We start from the raw sequence: 17940 nt of genomic DNA, 5'->3' as shown, positions 1-17940 counted from the left end.
AGCCCGAAAAAGCCCGTCTTCTCAGCTTTGTCCAAGTGTCTCTTTTCTGCACGCACAAGGAGGTAACGAACAGTCCCCCTTTCTTTAGCCTGGGCCTATGCTGGGAATTGCCTGTCGTCAAGTTTCTGAGAACTGGAGACATCTCAGATCTTTACAGACTGGACTGCTGCTTCTCGTTGTTGCTTTTCATTCTTGCCTTTCCAAGAGAGTTCATGTGCCTCCACGCCAGAAGTGCCGAGATACCAGTGACCTCGATGGGCACCCAAGAGCACACGCCACAGGCCCCCGCTCGACTTGTACACGATGACCCACGTGAGGTGGCGGTGGAGGGCTAAAGGGGCAGAAGCAACAGGGTAGTCTAGCTGCGCTCGCCGTCTTCCCAGGTGAAGAGCTTGGGCTCCTGCCTCTAAAAGCACGACAGAGGCAGAGAAAAAGATGCCCCCAGCGCAGAGCAGGCTAGGCGCCACGTCTCCGGCGCCTGCCAGGCTGGTCCTTGCCGAAGCCGCATAGTTTCTCCCGCTCCTGTGAGCGTTCCGGTTAGCCGTAAGGATCTCGGCGGGTGAAGACCACGGCGACCCGTCTCCCACGCAGCCGGGGCTCGGAGCGGCGTCTCCCGGCAGCCATAGTTCTCTCCCTACCCAGCACGGAGGTCCCACCAGGGCCGGCCTCGCCAGGCCTGAAAGCGGGGCGGGCCCGGGCCGCGCAGCCCCTCCCCGCGGGCGGTGCCGCGGAGGCCGCGCAGGGCCCGCCCGGCGCGGGGGGCGGGCGGAGCGGCCGCCGCGCTCGGCCCTGCTCGGCGCTCTCTCGTCGCCCGGCGGGCCGTCGGGAGGACGGCGGCTCCCCGGCCGGGCCGGCAGCCCGCGGCGCTGCCGCAGGACCCGGACGGCCCAGAGCCGGCTATGACCAAGGAGAGCTAGGGCCCGGCGGCCCGCGGGAGGACCGAGAGGCCGCGGAGCGGCGGCGGCGCTCGGCTCGCCCCCGCCCCGCCGCCGCTGGGCCTCGCTCGCCGCCTCACCGCAAAGGTTTGTGGGGCGGGCGGCGGCGGCGGGCGCGGGCCGGAAGCGGAAGCGAGCGGCGCCCCGAGCTGCGGCGCCTCTGTGGCGGCTGGGCCGCTCGGCGCGGGACTGCGGCCCGGCCCTTCCGCTTCCTCCCGGCAGCTGGCGGCGGGCGCGTCTGCGCGGGCGGCGGGAGCCGGCGGCGGCGAGCGACGGGGTGTCCCTCCGCAGCGCTGAGGGGTGGCGCGGCGCGGCCCGGCCCGGCGCGGCCCATGGACCGGCACAAAGTGAAGCGGCAGCGGCTGGACCGGATCTGCGAAGGTGAGGCGGGGCTGGGCGCCCCCCGGCAGGGCGGCGGCGGGGGGGAGCCGGGCCCGGCCGCTGCTCTCCCGAGGCAGCCGGGGTGCCCCTCCGGCTGGCGGCGGGCAGAGCTGCCGGCAGCCTGTCCGGGCCCGGCTGCCTGCGGGCGGGCTTCCGCCCAGCCCTCCTGCCGCACGCTGCCTGCGGCCCTGCTGAGGGGGCCAGGCGGGGGGGGAGGGCGTCGGTGCCTCGTCCGCCGGGAAAGGGGCGGCTGCCAAGGACTGTCAGAGGCCCCGTGAACCTACACGTTCTTCTGCTCGCTCCAGGAGGAAGCAGGCTTAGTGTCTTGGCATGCTGTGGCAGGAGGGGGGCACAGGTTAATGGGGAGTAGGCCTGAGGAGGCTTTAGAACTAGTTTCAGGAGCTTAGGGTGCTCCTGAGTAGACCACCTCTATTATCTCATTATTGATGAAACATGTTTTGTTTTTCTTTATACAGTGGTGGCAGAGGGGTTTGTTTTTCTAGCTTCATCTCCCTGTGTTTCTTCTTTATTTCTTTTGCTTTGACTAATCCCTTCTGAAATACTATAGAATTCTAACAGAACTAGTGACTTGTTGGACTAGCGAATGAGGGTTCCAGAATTCTTGTCTCTCATGTAATTGCTCCTGCTGACTTTCTTAATAGGCATACGGCCTCCTATTGTGAACGGGCCAATGCCAGCACGGCCACTGGTTGCGCTCCTGGATGGACGAGATTGCACTGTGGAGATGCCCATCTTGAAGGATGTTGCCACAGTGGCATTTTGTGACGCTCAGTCAACTCAGGAAATCCATGAAAAGGTGGGCAAGAAAATGTGCAAGTGTTCAGACAAAGAGCTCTGTCTCTTAGAGTAACCAAAGCAGAGATTGATTTGGACTGGTTTTTGTTGTAGGTGCTGAATGAGGCAGTAGGAGCTCTGATGTATCACACCATTACCCTTTCTCGCCAGGATCTGGAGAAATTCAAAGCCCTCAGGGTCATTGTGCGTATTGGCAGTGGCTATGACAATGTTGACATCAAATCTGCTGCAGAATTAGGTATGACGACACCATTAGGGCTCTGTCGCGATCAGAACTGAATGTGAAGTGGAACACTGCACATGGTTTTCTGTTTTATAGCTGAGTGTGTTTAAAACCTTTTATGTAAAAAGATTTGGAGCTGCTTAGTATTGGGTGTCTTTAGGAAGCCGACCAATATCGGAGCTGGTAGGTGGCCTAAAGGAAAGATTCTCAGTTCTCAGATTGCTCTGCCATGGATGTCAGTGTTTCTGCTGTCATTTGGGATTCAGAAACCTGAATACGGTGTCTAGGTAACTTTTGGTGAGGCGGCTTTGGGTTGTTTGTGGGGAAAGAATTGAGCAAACTCTGATGTCTTGAAAGCAGCCTGCAAATGCTGATGCAGGATAAACTCACTGTAAATGCTTGATAAGTGAGTTTTCCTGTTAATTTTTTATAAGCAGGTAGGTTCTGATTCAACACTTCATTACTGATCCCTTTAGAGCTCTAGACATGTGAATAGTGTCTGGATCAGGTGACAAAAAGCTGCTATGTGTTAAACGTATGGCAGTGACACTTCTGGACCTTGTAGTCTCCTAGGTGAGGTAGATCATCTAAGTACCCTGCCCCTTCTTTTTTAGGTTTGTGTCAGTGAGTTGAGATCTTCCTTAATGTAACGCAGATCAGATTAAGCTTAAATGAAATGCAAGTATTTATTGAAATAGTCATTACGATTTCCAGATCTGTAAGAAGAGATGAATTGCAAATAAATGAAGAGTGCATATTTGTCTAGTGCTTGAATTAGGTCTAAAGAGTCTTCTCATCTGAATGATGCACCTGGATAGTCTCTGGAGTTCCTGGCAAGGTCTTTGGCTCTCATCCAGCCATTACATTTTTGGGCTGAGTTTGGAACCTAATCTAGTCTTAGGGTTCACTATTTAAAGTCACAGTCCGTATCTTTGATTCGTTCAGGTTCAAAGCTTTCCCTTTCCCCCCACTCCACACTCATTAACCCAAGGAGAAATGGGTCAAAGTTCTTTCACCATGAGACTGCTGCTTGCCACTTTTGCTTTGGAGAAATAGTATGATGACCTTTAAGCGTGGACAGATTTGCTTTTTTATGGACAAATAATGACTATTTTCATTCTTAGCCAGACTCTTTAATTCGTTCTGAGGTAAGATCCTGTTCCTTATGTGTTCCGATTCTTCAAATCAGACCAAAGGACTGTTGTGTGTGTTTGCGTTTTCTTACATTTAGGCATAATATTGCATGTAAACAGAAATTTGTTTCTAGCTGTGTAAGAGATGAATACTTGTGGCTTGTCTGAAGTTGAATGAGATGGTAACCAGGGAGATTAAAAGAAGTTAGGTCTCCCTATTTCCCCTTCTCATGTCCTCCAAGTCATCTGTGTGGCATTATGGCACAGTTGCAAAGGATTTGATAGGGAAAAGGAGTCGGGTATCAGGGATTGCGTGTGGCCATTGCTCTCCTAGTTCCCTTGGGAGAGCATGTTCTGAGTTTAGTCAAATGTCTCCTCTGTAACAGGCTTACAAAAGAGTGATGCATTGCTGAATTTTATGTGCCTTCAACCACTGCCTAGATTTTATTCCTAGTTTTTAGATAGGCGGTGGACTTTTGAGGAGCAATAGTTTCCTTGGTTTGGCAAGTGGCTAGGGTTATGTTTGGGAAGAGACCATTTTTTCGTCTAGTTATTTTTATGTCTTGGCTGATTTATTGAATGAAGGATAGCAGCAGTGAAGTGGTATGTTGCCAGCCCCCCTGCCCTTTGGGGTTTTCTGGGTTTTGTTTTTGTTTTTTTTAAACAGACTGCTCAGAAATGACCAGATTTTGCTACAGTGTTCCATCATCTTTCCCTTTCCTGACAGTAATTTGTGCTTCCAGGACTTTAACTCTGTTTGCATTAGTAATTTACCTGATAGCTCTAGCCATGGGCTTTATGGTCCCTGGTGGCTGTATGTTATTCTAGAGTGGGAGTGTTATGTGTTGTTATTTTTAAGCGTAACTTCAAATGGATTTAGAGAGACTCCTGTGGCTTCTCTCTGTGTTTAATGAGTTAGTTACTTATTGTTGCTCCTAGGGAAGCTGATGCTTGCAGTGAGCATCTGGACTGTGAGGCGTGAAAGAGCTCAACCGTCTGTCTTAATTCTTCTACAGTCTGCCAGTTAATCTGTCAGGAGTATCTCTGGAACGAGTGCATCCTTTTGGATGCAGATCTTCTAAAACAGTTTCTTGCATCACTTGTATGACCCAGTTTTCTCATTTCAGCCTGTGGGGCTTTTTTTCTGGCGAGCGTGTCAATCAAATGAATATTTTTAAGGAAGGAATGGTGTTTCCTTGGGGTTAAAAAGCTGGCTGGTCGCATCTATGTTGCTGTAGAATGAGCTTCTGAAATGAATCCTGTGTTTCTTGGCAGTAGTTCGGAGCACTGCATTATCTTTCAGCACTTACGCCTGAAGAGCTCTATGTTGGTTTAGTGTTGTGATGCTAAAAATCTTATATGACCTCTATGGCTTTGTAGGCATTGCCGTTTGCAACATCCCTTCCTCCTCAGTAGAGGAGACTGCTGACTCCACCCTCTGCCACATCTTGAACCTCTATCGCCGCGTTACTTGGCTACATCAGGCTATGCGGGAAGGGAATCGAGCCTCGAGTGTAGAACAGATTCGAGAGGTGGCTGGAGGCGCTGTGCGTATCCGTGGGGAGACTTTGGGCATCATTGGACTAGGTAAGTGATGGGAACTGTTAGATTGAAAAGTGAACTGTGAAAGTTTTTGGGAACCTAATAGTTACAGACTGAAAAAAGTGATAATTTTACAGCTTTTCATTGTGAAACACACTGACTCATAAGGAATGCTAGTGCCCTATTCTGTGATGCTGGATATCTTCAAGAGTTGGGTGTATGTCATGGGATTGGGGATTTTTTTCATATTCAAATGGCTAGAAGAATTGGAACATTCAGACAGCTCTTCTCGGTGACTGTTTCCCTGTGCGCTAGGCTCTGTGTCAGTAACAAAGCCACCTGAAAGCTACCAATTCCTTCTCCAAGTTCTTGTAATCAGATTACTACTGCCTCTGACTCAGGGTCCAGATTTGATCTGAAAAACAGAGCTCCTTCTAGGCTAAGCTCTGGCTATTGCATGGGGAAGGACTAGAATTAGCCACATGGGATCAGCACTGAATAGCCTCCTCTGGATCCCTGTGGCAATCCTAGGGGTTTCCAGGGCTGCAGTACCTTGGGCCCTGGCAGTAGACTCCAGTGTAGGCTCCCAGTCTACCCCAGTATCTTGTCTTTAAAGTTTGTTTTACCTTTCCTTGATGATTGTGGGTTTTCTTTTGTGAAGGCCGAGTTGGACAGGCAGTGGCTCTGCGAGCCAAGTCCTTTGGCTTCAACGTGATTTTCTATGATCCCTATCTGCCGGATGGAGTGGAGCGATCCTTGGGTTTACAACGAGTAGGAACCCTGCAGGATCTACTAATGCACAGCGATTGCATCACATTGCACTGCAGCCTGAATGAACATAACCATCACCTCATCAATGACTTCACTATTAAACAGGTGCAGCAGGAGCTTGATTTCCCCCACAGAGAACTGTGGAAATGAATGCAAACAGAAACTGCTGCTTTCACAGAGGCTGAGAGCGTGTGAATCCTGCTGCCTCTGTCGTGTGCCTCCTGCTGCCTTTGGAGGCTGGGAGCGTGTGGATCCGGGTGCCTGTGCTTTGTGCTGTATAGAATTTCATGTTAAGAATAGGATTGGCTCTTTCTGCCAAGTAATTTCATTTAGAAGGAATGTTTCTGGTGATTCAGTAATTTCAAATTACCTTTAAAATGCATAATTGACTCTGCTGGTTAGAGCTAGATGTGGTGTGGCTGGGACTGTGTAAGTGTCTTTACACAGCTCTGCCAAAGCCTCTCTGCCCAAGCCCACTGCAAAGTCAGTCTCGGGCTCTACTCCACTAGACTGTGAATGCTTTTCAGTGCTTTCATGAGAGACATCTGGACTTTGTAGTCCAGTTTTGTATAGCTGGATACTTGATTCATGTCCTCTTTCTTTTTTAATGTAGTAGGATGAATATGGAGTGCAGAACTTGAGAGTTCCACTTTTGCCCTTGTTGTCTTGTGGTTTTGTTTGTTCATTTTTAAAGCAAATTTCTCAAGCATTGCTTGCAGGCATTTCCCCTGTGGTTAGCTTTGCAGTGAGAGCACTCCTAGTTCGTCCAGGCCTCATCTAATCACTGCAGGCTCCTGCTCATTTCCAGTAGACTTCCCAAGATTCACTTAGCTTCCATGAAAAGTCTCATTCTCAACCCACTTAATGTTTTTCTTCTTCCAGATGCGCCAGGGCTGCTTCTTAGTGAACACAGCCCGGGGAGGGCTGGTAGATGAGAAAGCCTTAGCGCAAGCCTTGAAAGAGGGGAGAATCAGAGGAACAGCATTGGACGTGCATGAGTCTGAGCCTTTCAGGTAATGTTGCACCTGCATGCTTGCTGCTATCCTGTGACTCATCTATGCTGGATGATTCTTTCGAGTTTTTTGTTAAATTTGAGTTACAGTGGTACCCGAGGGGACACATGGGGTTATCGCTTCTGGAGACAAACCACTCTTCTCTCTTTTTTTTTTCTTTTTTTTTTTTTTTTTTTCTCCCCCATAGCTTTGCTCAGGGGCCCTTAAAAGATGCACCCAATGTGATCTGCACCCCTCACACTGCCTGGTACAGTGAGCAGGCTTCCATTGAATCCAGAGAAGATGCAGCTAAAGAGATCCGCAGAGCTATTACAGGTAATAAGGAGGACTGTGTGCTCTGCAGCTGCTGCTGGATTAGTATTCTTTTGTTAGTTCACTGCAAGGATTATGCTGATTGTTCTGAAAACTTAGACTCAGTAACTGGTTTCTGGAACTGGAGCCTAAGTTGATAATTGTGTCTTTGCCTTCTGAGAATCTTGTACCTAATGCTGGAGTGGCACTTTCCCTCTGTGGGAAAGCCTTGTACCTAGTACATCTTCCACATCCTTTGCAATAATTCCTTTGACGGTTATACTGTACACCTTTTTTCTGGAGTAGTACATATTGTGTCTTGGAAAAGGCGCGGCTTGGCAATTGCAGTTGTGGCCAAGCATTTCCACAAGATCACAGGAGTGGGAAGGAAGGATCAGTTTCTTGTCTTTTCCAGAGACCAGTTATTCAGAGGAGAGCCTTCCCTGCCCAGTGTTATCCTGTGGAGGTAGATGGAAAAGATGTTGCACATTTCCTTTCTACTTTCCTTTGTAAATGCTTCAGGGAATGAGCCTCTCCTACTTGTGTCCTGTTTTTTTTGTCATTCTTGGTGCTCTTGCAGGTCACATACCTGATGCTTTGAGGAACTGTGTTAATAAGGAGTACTTGCTGTTAGCAGCTCAGTGGTCCAGTATTGATCCTGCAACTGTCCACCCAGAACTCAATGGAGCTGCAGCTTACAGGTGAGATATGCAGGTTGTTCAAGTTGACTGCTTCCAAGCATATCTTCCTACTGAAGTAGGCCAACATCCCTCTTTGGATTTGAGAGCTGCTTGTACCCGCAAGCAGGTGTGTTTCTGTTCCTATATACTCTGTATACGAGCTCTTTCCAGAAACTTAACAGCAGCACTTCTGAAGCTGTACTAGGATTTAACATTAACTTGGTCATTTTTAGTTCCAGCTGCATAGTGGTTAATTTTTCCAAATCCTTGCAAGACCTGCCCTAGAGGTATCTTAATATAAGAAAGCCTACTGGGTGCCTGAAAAGAGGTCTGGATCTTAACGTTTAGAAGTTGTGCATATCATTAGGGCCGTATAAACAAAGCACGGTTCTTATCTGTAGCCCAAATATGGACTAGTAAAGAGACATTCTCCAGTGGATTTGGGTAGTGGTCTAGATAGGGTGTATTTCAGTTTATTTGTCTGTTACAGACCTGCCAAGTGATTGGGCAGGTTGCTTCCCTTCTGTTTTTCTCCCATCTGCAAAGTAGGAAATACATTCTCTTCCCTTCTCTGCGAGATCTACAGAGGTTAAGATATATTTATGGAGAAGGCCCAGGGAGGCAGAATGGAAGTAATGGTAGAATAGTTCATTAGCAATTCATGAGATTGCTCTCCTGTTTTTCATCTTAGGTCTAGCTGGTTTATTAGTTCAGTTCCTTACTTTTTCTATCTTAGAACCCAGTGAAGAATAACTGACAGCTTGCACTCCTCCTGCTGATGGGGAGGGAATTTCCAGCCCTTCAGGGTACCTTCATACAGTGCCTCACACTGTTGTCCGCTGGAGATAAATGTTGTACCTGTTTTCCAAGTGCTCACTACGTGACCTGAGACTATCTCTGCCTGTCTGAGAACAGGTGTCATTTGGTATTGGGATGTAACTGCTACTCTTCAGCTCTGGAGACTTTCCCTGTGTTCTATCTTGGAGCATTTCTGATAAAAAGAGGGATTTGTATTCAGCAGGTGCCTGGGGGCACAGCTCCTTTCCCCTTCCGTAACTCTGTTGGACAAGCTTGTAATTTCTATGTTTCTATTGGTTTTAGGTTTCCTCCAGGAGTAGTGGGAGTACCCGCCCCTGGGCTACCAGAACCACCAGTAGTGGAAGGGATTGTAGCTCATGGGATCCCTCCTGTTTCTCACTCTGCACCACGTACCCCTTCCCCAGGAGAGACGAGCAAACTGGATGCAGACAGAGAGATGCCTGCTGACCAATAGCAGCATCTTCCTCTCCTCTCCTCTGGCAGCAGAAAAAAGCAGGAGGCTATCTCCTCCTAGGACCTTCTTTAACACCCTACAGAGACTGTTTCCTGTTCGTACAGGATGGGAGAATGCATTTCATTACCGGCAAACTTTAGCTCTTGCCTTTATTTTGTAACCCTTTAGTTTTAATCTCTCAGTGAATCTTTCTCCTTCTCTGGGGCTGTGCAGCAGTGACCTTGCCTCCCCTCGGAAATACTTGGTTTAATGAATGAGTTTTCCCACATATCTGCCTTGGTTGTCTGTGATGGGGAATTGTCCTTGTGCGCTTGAAAACAGAAGTGGAGCTGCCTGATCAGGGATGGCCCTCAGTGTTCCTAACACCAGACTTCAGTGCACACTTTTCAGCTGTGACTTGTAGCTTAAATTTAATTTGGCTGAACCTCTCAGTGTAGCCATGGGAATATTAGAAAAATATTAGTGAATTGGAGAAGTTGTGACTATTGTCTTTATTATGCCCTTGGTAGAATGCGGCCTAGGCTCAGCTCTGTGTATTACTTTGCTTGTTTTAATTAAGGTTTCCTGTGAGACAGACATAGCACAGGCATTGCTAATTCTTGACCATACAAAATTTTGTCTATGCAGTACTAGGCCTGAAGTTAAAAGTAACAGTCTCAAAACCAGCCTTGTAAATACTTTGGAAGGGATTAAAATGTCATCAAATGTGTTCTGGTGGCCACTGTGTTTGTGAGGCTTCAGAATAGTTCACCCTGGAGTCTGTGTAACTCAGAGAAGGCAAGAGAATGCAGAAATGGGAAAAAACTTGCACTGGGAGACAGCAAGTAGCAATAACTCGCAGCTGCAGTTGCTGGTTCCTCACACACACATGTACCTCACAGTCTAACGGCAGTGTTTATCCACAAGGTATCTGTCATGTTAGAATTCTAAGCTTTGTGCTATAGGTTTGTTTTGGGGTTTGGGTTTTTTTGTTTTTTTTTTTTGCATAACTGCATCAACTAGAAGTAACATACCACTCGTCTCTGTGCTGATGGAGAAGGCAGCTTGTAACAGTTGACCAAATTACTTCAGCTTTGCTAGCATATACTGCATCTCCAATAGTGGGCAGGGCAAGACAGTGGTTTTTTACATGAATAAGCTTTGTGATACTAAAGGAGAAAGAGCACTCTTAGCTTGTCATCTGAGTCCAAGGCAGGATTGTTGCGCTCAAGTCTTTTCCCATTTCCCAAATGATTGAATATGAATTGCTTCTTTGAGGGGTATGGAGTCTTCAGCAAAACAGGTTCCACAGGAGAAGATTTTTCTTAATTCCAAATCTTCCTTTAATTTCAACTTGTTACACTTTAGTTAAAGCCTTTACATGCACAAGATGTAACAATTCCTGATTGATTTGTTCATGTTGTGTGGGTATATGAAAGTAGGTGCTATATGGGAGGCATACCCTATGCGTGGGTTTGTCTGCCTCCCTTGATTATTCGCTCTGTTGTGTGTCTGTGACTGGAAGCTGAACAACTGGGAGCAGACTGGAAATACGCCTGGACAAAATCCTCTGTTTAGGCTGTTTACAGTTTGGGAAGCTGAGGAAAGCTTTTGGAGTCACTAAGTTTTCAGATTTTTTTTCCTGGTTTTAATTTTTTCTCCAATACTGCCTTCATATGATGGCTTACTACTGATACAGCGAAGTGACTCATTCCTTTCTCCTCTACACCCCCCCCAGCAATTCAAGAAAGGAAAATAGGCAAGAAGTAAACTTCAGCTGTTTTCTTACAGATTTTACACTTCAACTATTTAGCATTAGTGAGATGATATTAGTTCTCTAGTGCTGAGTGTCTTTTTTGATAAGGTATTTGTCTTGGTGAAGGTTCTTGGCTTTTGTTTTCGTGGATGATGCTGATTCTACTTAAAATTCATATACCTCCTTGGCTGCTCAGGTTTAGCAGGTCAGACTGGGACTGGTGGTAGGCACAAGTTACAGGAGAACTTTTTCTGAACAGAAGCCTAGAGCTCAGAAGCATGTTGATTGCAGCTGTACCTAAAAAAAACCAGCAGCTCTTTCCTGAGTTCTCTAATCTCTAAGAAATCTAAGTTTTACAAGCTACTAGCTCAGAAAGCTGTTGTTCTGTCAGGCAGATGGGGAAAAGTTTTCAGGGACTGAGCGCTCATCTGTCCATTACCACATATGGGAAGTAGTCTGTCAGTAACTACTCCTTCCTTATTTGCTGCTGAAAATTCCTGCCCTGCTTAGAGGTTCAGGTCTGAGATTATTTTGTGGTAAGGGGCTTCTAGTTAGGAGCTTTGTGAATACAGAGGATCAGAGTACATTGACCTTGTCTCTTCTAGAGCACAATGTAAGATAGATTTATTTTTTTAAAAGAGGCAGCAATTTTTTTTCTTCTTAACCGTAAGTATCGCTATAAACCAGTCAAATAACTGAGCAGAGGAAGAGTGGAAAGATCTCATTTGGGGGACACTTGAGTTTCTTATTTTTGGTGCCTAGGTATACTGGTGACTAGTAAGCATAGGAATTAAATAATTGATGTTATAAGAAATATTTCCAGTCATGGGTACTAAAGAGTAGAAGCTGACAGCATTGATAGTGGCTCTGTTCTATCCAACACTATGTAGGCTTGTGATTCGATATGAAGGCAATGTTCCTCTTGATTAAAGCCACAGCAGAAAATGTTGAGGTAAAAATGAACAGAACCCTTATCATGACCTCAAAGAAGGACTCTCTTTGTGCTTATAGGATTACTCTGCTTGTAGGCCATTTGCACCTCTGCTTGTAGACTGAACCTATTATCACCAGACAAAGGCTGTTCTGAACAGATAGCCCAAAGGAAAATTTACCAGTACTGAAGTACCCTGTGGTCTTCTCCATCCCCTGAGTGCCAGGTCCTTTGTTAGCACTCTTTCCTGTGTGACACACTGACTTGCAGCTCCCCCTCCCAAGTCTAGTGCAGTATGCAGAAGTGGAAGGATTTTTTTTTTTTTTTTTTTTGAATGCCTTCCTTCAGAGCTAGCGCAGAGCTTTAATCCCAAAGAACAGAAGTCTCCCAGGGTGAGGCAGGAGTGCCCTAGCTGCACTAATCTGCTTACAGGAGGTGCTCACACTGTCCCAAGGTACATTCTGTTTGTCAGGGTCACTGCTGCTGACCAGCTTTTTTTATAGAGGACTCAGAGTTTCAGAAATATATTTTTGTAGACAATGACTAAACTGTGAAACGTTGAAATAAAGCATGTAAACAAAAACTTACACCACTGTCCTCTGTACAGATATTTTTCTCACTTCAGTTCTCTCCTGACTCATTAGAAAATGTTTGATTACTTCTTGGATATATTTTAATAAAGTTCTCCAAAGAATATGGCTGTTGTCTATGGAAGGGGTGGCCTTAGGTACAATATTGAAGGGGAGGGTTGAAAGCCTGTCCAGGCGAGCGTCTGCATCAGTCCTGCTTTTCTCAAATTGGGTAAGTTGGATCTTCCACACAATCACTCCCTGGATCAGCCACTCTGGCAAATGACTTTCTTTGGATTTTGGAGCATTGACCATCAATCAAGGCTGTGAAGGTGGCAGACTGGAGAAGAAGCCATCTTCAGTGGTTAAGGGACAGCTTTGGATGTAGCCTGGTGGTTACTTAGGTGACTTCTCACAAGTTGAAATTGTGGTAGCTAGTTTTGCAGCCTTTTAAATGTGTAGTTTAAATATATATGTCTAAACAGCAATAGCTGCCTCCACCCCTTTACAGTAAAATAGTATTTGAAATTAATACACTAAATTAGCTCATGAAACTAATTTTTCTGACATACAATAAAAGTTGGTGCAACAGAATTAGCATAGAAAAGTGGTTAGGTATTTCATAAATTGAAGTTAATTCATGTTTTATGGCCTGTGCTCCCTGTGTTGATCATTAATGGAAGTTAGGAAACCCCTTCCTATTCTTGGTGGATCGTATCACTATTTGTCTAGCTGGTGTTGTGTGCCTTTGGAATATCCAGCACCATGCTCAGGAGATGGGATATGGGAAATGCTGGCCTGCTTTAGCACGGCAATTTCAGTCTTGGAGCTGGTGGAATGGGAAGGGGACATAGGACCACTTGGAATTTTCACATGGTGGTACTATTTCTAATATATAGCTGATCTTACTGTTTCAGTAAAGAAACTGAAGACACGAGAGCAAAGCCTGGTCTTCAAAGAATGTAGTACTGATCTTGGATTTACCATGGCAATCACTTAGACGTAGGACATAATGGCTCTGCTACCCTTCAGCAATGTTTCATGTAGGTATTGGCTCCTGTACTTTAAAAAAAAAAGGCGGGAGGGGGGGAGGTGAGTTAGGAAAGCTAGTGGCATGTACTAAATCCAAACTCACAGATGCTGTACAGCAGAGGAGGATAGAGCAGACTTCTGATGCCACTAATGTTTGTTAAGTTCTATGTCGTTGTTCAAAAGGCAACCAAAGGCAGACCCTGCTTCAAAAAAAAAGTCTTTTCAACTGTCTCTTGATGTAATAATCTGCCCTAGAATCTGTTCAGTATTTTATCTGTGTGCCACATCAGGACTAAAATCACACCGTAAAGAGTACAGATAATGGGATGAAATGATGAAACACGCTTCTGAGGACAGGCACATTTTACAAACTGCTACTGGGCATCGCCTTACCAATTTCCCAGTACAGCGAATTGCACCCCTATAACCAGAAACTAACAAAGATGAGATGTTGTCATCTACTTGAAACAACCTGGCACAATCATTTTGAGTAAATGGAAGTGAAAGCAAGCAACTTGCCTTTGCTGGTGCTAATCCAGTGCCAGATGCGACTCTCCCAGAGTGAGGAAACAGTACATGCACAAGAAGAGAACAACTTATTTCCACAAGAATATCCTTGTTGTGGTATGGAGTATAGGATCTGCTCCTCATTCCAGTTTCTATCGGTGCTACTGGGTCTTTACTGCACAAGCAGAAAGAGATGTGAAGTTGCACGTCATTTCTCTAGCAGTGTAGGATTCTGAAGTATTTTGTGGTTGTTCAAGTATGTTGAACAGGAGCAGGTTTAGGGCATTGCAGTACTCTACGTGAGAAGTGTTCAAATGTATCAGCTAATCACTCACTAACACGATGACTTTGTATCTTAATCACCCCCTCAATAAATGCCTTTTCAAAATGTGCCCCACTGAAAAGCAAAGCACCTAGACCCGTGACGCGCTGCTGTTATTCTGGGGCCAACAGCGTGTCCTCATGGCAATCCGAAGCATCCAAAGCCGCAACTCGGATCCCACATCCCAAGCTGTCACCGTACTGGTTTTTGCGTGAGTCTACCTCGCAATTCAGGTAAAAACGCCCTAATTTCTGTGACAATTTCACATTTTGCACTTGGGGTTAACGGGGGGCCCTGCGGCGGGAAGGCCTTCCGCTGCACCTCCTCCCCGCCGACCGGCTCCCCCGCCCCGCCGCGGGGCCCGTCCCCGCCGGCGGCCCCTCGGCCTCCGCCTCCCCTCCGCGGGCCGCCCGGCGCTCTGGCGCCGCCCCCCTCCCCTCGCGGCCGCCCCGGGCGGGGCGGCGCGGGGCATTGTGGGGCAGAGGAAGGGGGGGGGAGGCCGTGCGAGCGAGGTGCATGCCGGGATCGGGGCGGGCGGCGCTCGGAGGCCCAGCGCGGGGCGGTCGTTTGCTCGGTGTCTCGGGGCGGCGGCGACCGAGGGGGCTCGGGCCGGCGGCGGAGGAGGAGGCTCCTGCCCGTCGGGGATGGCGGACGCGGCGGCCTCCCCCGTGGGGAAGCGGCTGCTGCTGCTGCTGGCGGCGGGGCCGGGCGAGGGCGAGGCGGTGGGGCCGGAGCCGGGGCCTGCGCTGCCCTCCCGGGCCTGGCGGAGCGGCACGGTGCGGGCCATGAGCGGAGCCGTGCCCCAGGACCTGGCGGTGAGGCCCCGGCGGCGGGGGGCGCGCGGGGCGGGGCGGGGGGGGTGGGTGGGGGAGGGAGGCAGGCGGGCTGGGGCGACCGGGAGCTGCGGGCGGGGACGCCGCGGGTCGGGCCGCCCGCGTGGGCCGCGGCCTCCCGCCGCCGGCGCGTGCCGCTGCCGGGCAGGGCTGCGGTGCAGGCGCGGGGCGCCGCCTCCCCCGGGCGGGTGGCGGCAGCGTCGTGCTGGCGACCTGCGCCCTGCCTGGAGCGCGCCGCCCGCCGCTCCCCGCTGGGCCTGCCGGGACGCGCTCCGGGCCGGGGACTGGCGGGCCCGGCCTGCGGCGAGTGCGGCGGCGGAGCGGCCCTGCGAGCTGCCGGGGCCTGGGCCTCCTCGGGGCGGAGGGGGTCCGTCAGGTTCGGGTGCGGTGGTTGGCAGTAACTTAGGTGTGAAACAAACGCGTCTGGGACGTTTCTGCTTCCTGATGCTGATACGTCTGAATGTAACTTCCAAGTGTTGGGATTCTTTTTTTCCGAGAAGGTGTTAAGTATTTTTCATCAGCCTGAATGATGCCCCTTGTTTGAAGGCGCAATTTTGAGTGGGGATTATCGATTTCCTTCTGTCTCGGATTTTGTTTTCAGCTATAGGAATTCTTGCTTCAGGTAGTGTGTTTAAACACTCTTTAGCATTTGTTTGGTTTATTTCTGGTATAGCTCAGTGAGACGCTTGGGTGGAGATCTTAAAAGATATCTGTGCTGTTTCTCTTTGCATGTGTCAGTTCTGCAAGTATTCGCTGTAAGTGATGGCATGCTTTGGAGAACTGATGGTGTGCTTCCGAGGGCTGTGGCTGTTAAAATGATCCACGGTAGGGGGAACGAGGTTCTGTGTTTGTAAAGTTTCATTAGTTCTCTTTATGATTAGCTTTTTATTAATTTGTTGTTATTCCAATGAGTTCTTTGGGCTTCGTTGCACAGTTCCAACTTTGAGAAGTTTCCTTGTCTTCCTACAATAACGCTGCTTTCTTTGGCCTTGTTTTAGAACTGCAACTAGGGCTATCAGTAGGAAGTAGTATGCTGGTTTTAGCTTTGCAAGCCCAGGTGGCCTGGCACCCTATGTCTGCAGTTGAGAGGTGTGGTGATGCGCTCTTATTTGTTTAAGGAAGAGGAAAAAAAAAAACCCCAAACAACAACCCTATGCAGAAAGGGGATCTTCAAAAGGAAAACAGGGCAAGTGTTTGAGACTCTTATCTGAAACATGAAAAGGTATTGGGGCTAACTAAGACCTGGTTGGGAGTGCTACTCCTGTAGCAGACTGCATTTGACGTGTGTATCATCAGTACTCTTGCATTATGGAATCATCCATCCCGAATATGAGTATGATGTATGAATTTTGGTGTACCTGATCTTATTACTATTTTGGTGGAAGGACTGATGGAGTGTTGCTTCTTTTTTTGTGTGTGTGTGAATCTCCGTCCAATAAAAGGTAGTCACTTGTTTTCTGGTTAGTCATTGCTCTCCAACCATGTGATGCCTGTTAGACTACCCTAACAAAGCAAAAATCATCTTCTGTGCTTGATAGCATGGGAAGAATAGGATTTTTTTGGTGTGTGAGTTCATTGCCTTTGTTCAGCACTGCAGTTCTCGCCCCAGTTCCTTTCGTCAATAACCTTCCACTTAGCAAAGTTTCAGTGATGCAGCTGACTCTAAACAGTATATTCTCCAGGTCTGTACAAGAACTCTTAGATGTGAACTGTGTAAAAATACTCAAGGCACATTTTTCAGAGTTCTGTAATGTAGGATATTTAGTGTTGTCATGGAACCTTCCATGCATAATGAATGCTGCTTTGACAATGATAACGATATACTATCAGAAAAATAAGTTGTCTTTTTAAACTCATTCTGCCAGAAGAAGTGACAAGTTGGCACCAAGCAGTCAACCACAGTTCAGGAGATACTCATCTAAGGTAAAGTAATAATGTGGATTAGGTCTGAAAAAGGCTAGGAAAAAAAATCTATTCTGCTCTTTGGGTTACTTAAGTCTGTGCTTTTTTGTGATATCCTGTAAGGATGGTTTCACTTACTAGCCCATAGTCTGGCATAGGGCTTTTAGAAATACAAAACTGCAGTTGAATATCTACACCTTTCCAAGGCAGAAAACTCAGGAAGAGACAAGAAGTATAGAACTTAAAGCCTTTCAGAAAGTAGCTGAAATAGCTTCTTTCTTTTTTTTTTTTTTAATATTGCCATTTTAGGAAACTATTACTTTTTCTGGTGGGGTAAAGGCTCTGAAAAGGTTTTGCTTTTTTTCTCTGTATAAATTTGGTTATAGAGAGTAGCTCTTAAATAATCTTACTTTGATAAAATGTGTAACAATGTAATTATGGTTAGTCCACAAAAAAAAAAATATGTATAATGGTCAGTCCTAGTTGTGCCATCTTCAGAGCACCAAGAAGAAATCCTGAGGGAAAACTGTGTTGCTGTTAGGAAACAGCTTTGCCTCTTCTAACTAGAAGCAGATCTTGCCATTTTTCTCAAGATGTCTATTAGGACAGAATCATAAAAGACCTGTCAAGCTTTAGCTCAGTATTGTCCTAATATTGTAAAAGGACACGTTACATGTTAATGGCAAAGTAGCTCAATGTGTCATATGCAGGATGGTACTGCTTTTGCTTATGTGGAAAACAAAAGTGTGCGAGATGACTATTTTAATGCACAGACAAGCTATACAAATACTGTGGAAGTTGGGAGGCCTAGGACACAAGGTGTTTTGAGTAGGACTGTTTTGGAATAATCCACATATGCTTCTTATGATAGATGGTAGAGAAAGGGTGGCTTGGTGGTTTGGTTTTTTTACCCCTTTATGGATAGCAAGTTATGTCTCACAAGACTTTTTATGCCTGAGTTTTTATCTTTCCTACAGTAATCTGCACATACAATTGAATGTATTCTGAAGACATTTTCACTTGTTCATGATATGTAGGTTATACAGCTTAA

General features: G+C 47.3%; 2 protein-coding genes across 5 annotated transcripts in view; both read left to right on the top strand.

Annotated features, from left to right (window-relative positions):
• Positions 1–709: 709 nt before the first annotated feature.
• On the top strand, positions 710–12418 carry LOC128155027 (C-terminal-binding protein 2). 2 transcript variants are annotated; one of them, XM_052816471.1, is made up of 9 exons: positions 751–1316; positions 1979–2133; positions 2226–2370; positions 4869–5075; positions 5692–5906; positions 6684–6814; positions 7002–7129; positions 7686–7806; positions 8887–12418. In XM_052816471.1, the coding sequence occupies exons 1-9, from the start codon at positions 1268–1270 to the stop codon at positions 9056–9058; spliced, it is 1323 nt and encodes a 440-aa protein (XP_052672431.1). In that variant the 5' UTR covers positions 751–1267; the 3' UTR covers positions 9059–12418. The 2 variants fall into 2 exon arrangements, with proteins under 2 accessions (XP_052672432.1, XP_052672431.1); XM_052816472.1 differs by lacking the exons at positions 1979–2133; positions 2226–2370 and having other exon boundaries at positions 710–1316.
• Positions 12419–14675: 2257 nt separating this feature from the next.
• Positions 14676–17940, top strand: part of KDM3B (lysine demethylase 3B) — a 72305-nt gene continuing 69040 nt past the window's right edge. Inside the window, exon 1 of one of the 3 annotated variants that reach the window (XR_008239479.1) lies at positions 14676–14969. Coding sequence is in view for 1 of the 3 variants with exons in the window: in XM_052816164.1 (XP_052672124.1) it covers positions 14799–14969 (171 nt within the window). In the remaining 2 variants the exon portion in view is untranslated. The remainder of the gene's footprint in view (positions 14970–17940) is intronic. The other 2 variants (XM_052816164.1, XM_052816165.1) reach the window with 2 other exon arrangements.

This window comes from Harpia harpyja, chromosome 20, assembly GCF_026419915.1.
Source record: "Harpia harpyja isolate bHarHar1 chromosome 20, bHarHar1 primary haplotype, whole genome shotgun sequence".
Taxonomy (NCBI): Eukaryota; Metazoa; Chordata; class Aves; order Accipitriformes; family Accipitridae; genus Harpia; species Harpia harpyja.
This window is presented reverse-complemented; position numbering and strand designations above follow the sequence as displayed.

Coding starts and splice junctions, on each gene's coding strand:
- LOC128155027 (XM_052816471.1), top strand. CDS start 1,268: ATGGACCGGCACAAAGTGAAGCGGCAGCGGCTGGACCGGATCTGCGAA. Junction 2,134..2,225: donor CTCAGGAAATCCATGAAAAG/GTGGGCAAGAAA, acceptor TTTTTGTTGTAG/GTGCTGAATGAGGCAGTAGG. Junction 7,807..8,886: donor AATGGAGCTGCAGCTTACAG/GTGAGATATGCA, acceptor TATTGGTTTTAG/GTTTCCTCCAGGAGTAGTGG.